Consider the following 3,897-nt stretch of genomic DNA (forward strand, 5'->3'; position numbering starts at 1 on the left):
TTCTACTTCTAATTTAGAATTTAAATTAAAAAATAAATCTAATCTTATCTTTTGAAGGATAAGATAGATAAAAACAACAATTCAAATCTAATCTAAAACTAAATTCTAATAACCAAATCTTATCTTTCTATAAGAAGTTAATACAAACTAATCGTTTAAATTTTGAATCTTCGGTTGAATTTAGAGTTTCCTAGGACTGTACATTGAACTTGGCACTGGACTTCATGGATTGGAATTAGACTTTGATGAATTCTAAATACCTGAGAGTTGCAAAATCACTTGAAGTCAGGGTCTGAGATTGGGCGCTAGGCGCCACTTCTCAAAGTTGGGTGCCAACTCATTTTGGGCTGTCTAAGTCCATGAAAGCGCCGGATTTTAAATCCTTGAAGTTAGGCGCCCAATTGGGCTCTGGAATTGGAGGTTTGGGCTCCCAGCTTGGTGTCTTGGAGCTGGACTTGGAAGTTGGGCGCCTGGCTTGGAGCACTGGAGCTAGGCGCCGATGTTGGGTGATGGGCTTGCTCCTGCTGGCACGAGGCTTGGATCCTTGAAGCCTGGCATCAGCTTCTCTTTCTTCTCCTGGCAGTGTATTTTGTGTTTTCTTATTAATTTTATCTTGATTACTTTAAAACAAATCTTGAAAATATAATTATTCTAAAATAACTTTAGACATATGATTAGACATAAAAACTTCACTAAAAACATAAAAATTTTAAATTAAACCTAAGAAAACTATTTAAAAAAAACCTAAAAACTATTTAAAATACGTAGACATCATTAATCATCACTTTTTATCAATTCTCAGAACTCCATACCCATCACATATATTTTTATAATACTTTCAAGTCTTCTTAAAATTCTTCTTACAATCTTTAATTTTATTCTTTTATATAATTAATTTTAGTAACCATCACTTTAAGAAATATTTACATAATTTTCAACTTATATAAAATTATAGTTTAGCTCCAAGCTACATAATACATTTGGCCATCATAAATAAACAAATATATCCATCCAAAATTCATATTAAACACATATAAATCATATCAATGACTCTCTCAATATTCAATCATCAACATAAACACTTAAAGGCAATAAACGTCATCAAATTATTTATTTGTGAATGAGAGAATGTTTATGAATTTGGAGAAGTAACTAGTGAATAAGATGTTAAAGACTTCGAAAATATTTAACTTTTAGAAATTCTTAATTTGACTCATGCAAAAATACTTTCAAGACAAATCATATATAACCAAATGTCAATTTATTGACAATTTAATTTCTCTTAACTTAACTAATCGTCACTTTCTTGGTCAACTAATTAAGAGTAGAGGTTAAGTACGGTTTCGATTTAACGCCGCACAACTTTTAAAATACTATTTCTAGTCAAGTTGAAAATCATAAGAAAGAGTTTCAAGCAAATTTTAATATTAAATTTTTTAAATTAAAAAAAAATCTAAAATAGAATTAGAATATTTTTCAATACTTCTAACCATTAAAGATGAGGAATGAGACTCAATCTTAAAAAAAAGTATAAGAGCATGAATTAAAATAAAGAAAATACTTACAATACCAATCCATAAAATCAAACAGAGCTCCTAACCCTTAACAGAGGAGGTTTAGCTACCCGTAATAAAGAAAACAAACTAAAACTAATGAGAGGCTAGATGACGATGGATGGTCGGGATCCAAAGATCCTCAATGATTAATCACCGATTCCTTAATTCCTCGTTTGTGAACAATGTTCACTTATTTATATTCTACTTCTAACCTAAAATTCAAATTCAAAACTAAATCTAATTTTATCTTTTGAAGGATAAGATAGATAAAAACAACAATTCAAATCTAATCTATAACTAAATCCTATTAACCAAATCTTATCTTTCTACAAAAAAGTAATGCTAACTAATCGTTTAAATCTTGAATCTTCGGTTGAATTTAAAGTTTCTTGGGAGTGGCATTGAACTTTGCACTGGGCTTCATGGATTGGAACTGGACTATAATGAATTTTGGATACCTGGGAGTTGCAAAATCACTAGAAGTCGAGGTCTGAGATCGGGCGCTGGCCGCCACTTCTCAAAGTTGGACGCTAGCCTATTTTAGGCCTTCCAGGTCCACGAAGGTGTTGGACTTTGGATCTTTGAAGTTAGCCGTCCAGCTTGGTGTCTTAGAGTTGGACTTGGAAGTTGGATGCCAGATTTGGAGCACGGGAGCTAGGCGCCGGTGTTGGGTGCTGGGCTTGCTCCTGCTGGTACTAGGCTTGGATCCTTGAAGCCTGGCGCCAGCTTCTTTTCCTTCTCCTGATAGTGTATTTTGTGTTTCTTTATTAATTTTATCTTGATTATTTTAAAACAAATCTTGAAAATATAATTATTCTAAAACAACTCCAAATATATGATTAGATATAAAAATTTCATTACAAATATAAAAACAACTATGTCAAAAAAAATCTAAAAACTACTAAAAATGCTTAGATATTATTAATCATCACTTTATGAGTTCTCAATACTCCATACCCATCACATATATTTTTATGATACTTTAAAGTCTTCTTAAGATTTTTTTTACAATCTTTAATTTTATTATTTTATATAATTAACTTTAGTAACCATCACTTTAAAAGATATTTATATAATTTCTAACATATAAAATTATAATTTAGGTCCAGCTACATAATACATTTGACTATCATAAATAAACAAATATATCCATCCAAAATTTATATTAAACACATATAAATCATATCAAGGACTCTCAATATTCAGTTATCAACATAACACTTAAAAGCAATAAACATCATCAAATATCAGACATGAACTTATGAACATTCATGAATTTATTTTTATCTAAATTTTTACTATGTATTGAATTGGTTAAATGTATAATTATTTATTTAAAAAATAATACATGAGATTTTTTTATTATTTAACAACACTTTTAAAGAATATTACTAAAATATTACAAAAATATATATAAAAAAAGGAAAAACAATAAAAATACTAAATGATGCGAACAATAGATATATCGGATGTAATTCACTAAGTGTACGGATAGTTATCCTAATATTAAAATTTAGGCGGGTAATTTGAGAGTGTAGTGTGTTTTTACTTTATTGGACTAATTTTAAAATCTATTATTCACATTATTCACAAAAACTATTGTCTATCTAGCAAAATCCATAAAAAAATTTGAATTTAATATAAGCATACTAAAATTAAACCCACCCTCTCTACTGTCTCTCTTCCCCTCTGCCCCCACGAAATTTCCTGGCTATAAATAGCGAAGAGCCCAAACCATTCCTCACAAGCATCTTCCATTCAATTCACATTAATTCGACTCTCCATAACCTCTCTGAAGACAAACTTTGTGTCTTTCTTTCTGTATCTAGCACTTGAGGAAATAAGATAAAACATAAAGCACAAAAACAAGAAGAAAGATGGTGTTGTTGTCCAAACCAACAACAGAGCAGTACTCCTGCATAAGGAAAACACCCACATTCCCTACATCCATCGTCCCTGTGGTGGACCTTTCCAAACCCGGGGACGCAAAGACTCTCATCTTGAAGGCGTGTGAGGACTATGGCTTCTTCAAGGTCATTAACCATGCTGTCCCTATGGAGGCTATCTCCAACCTGGAGTCCCAAGCCGCAGAGTTCTTCTCCCTCCCCCTCACTCAGAAGGAGAAAGCAGGCACTCCCAATCCATTTGGGTATGGCAACAAGAACATTGGACGCAACGGTGACCTTGGTTGGGTCGAATACCTTCTTCTCACAAACAACCATGACTACAACTTTATCAGACTCTCTTCTGTTTTTGGTCCAAAAGCAGAGCAGTTTCGGTACATTATATTCCAAAAAATGAATGTTTTGCTTTAACGAGTCCTTTTTTCCAACTATCAAAA

General features: G+C 31.9%; 1 protein-coding gene across 1 annotated transcript in view; it reads left to right on the forward strand.

Annotated features, from left to right (window-relative positions):
• Positions 1-3,299: 3,299 nt before the first annotated feature.
• Positions 3,300-3,897, forward strand: part of LOC107478422 (gibberellin 2-beta-dioxygenase 1) — a 2,330-nt gene continuing 1,732 nt past the window's right edge. Inside the window, exon 1 of the mRNA XM_016098558.3 lies at positions 3,300-3,834. Within this exon, the coding sequence (XP_015954044.1) occupies positions 3,434-3,834 (401 nt within the window). The 5' untranslated portion in view covers positions 3,300-3,433. The remainder of the gene's footprint in view (positions 3,835-3,897) is intronic.

The sequence above is a fragment of the Arachis duranensis genome, chromosome 3 (assembly GCF_000817695.3).
Source record: "Arachis duranensis cultivar V14167 chromosome 3, aradu.V14167.gnm2.J7QH, whole genome shotgun sequence".
Classification (NCBI taxonomy): Eukaryota; Viridiplantae; Streptophyta; class Magnoliopsida; order Fabales; family Fabaceae; genus Arachis; species Arachis duranensis.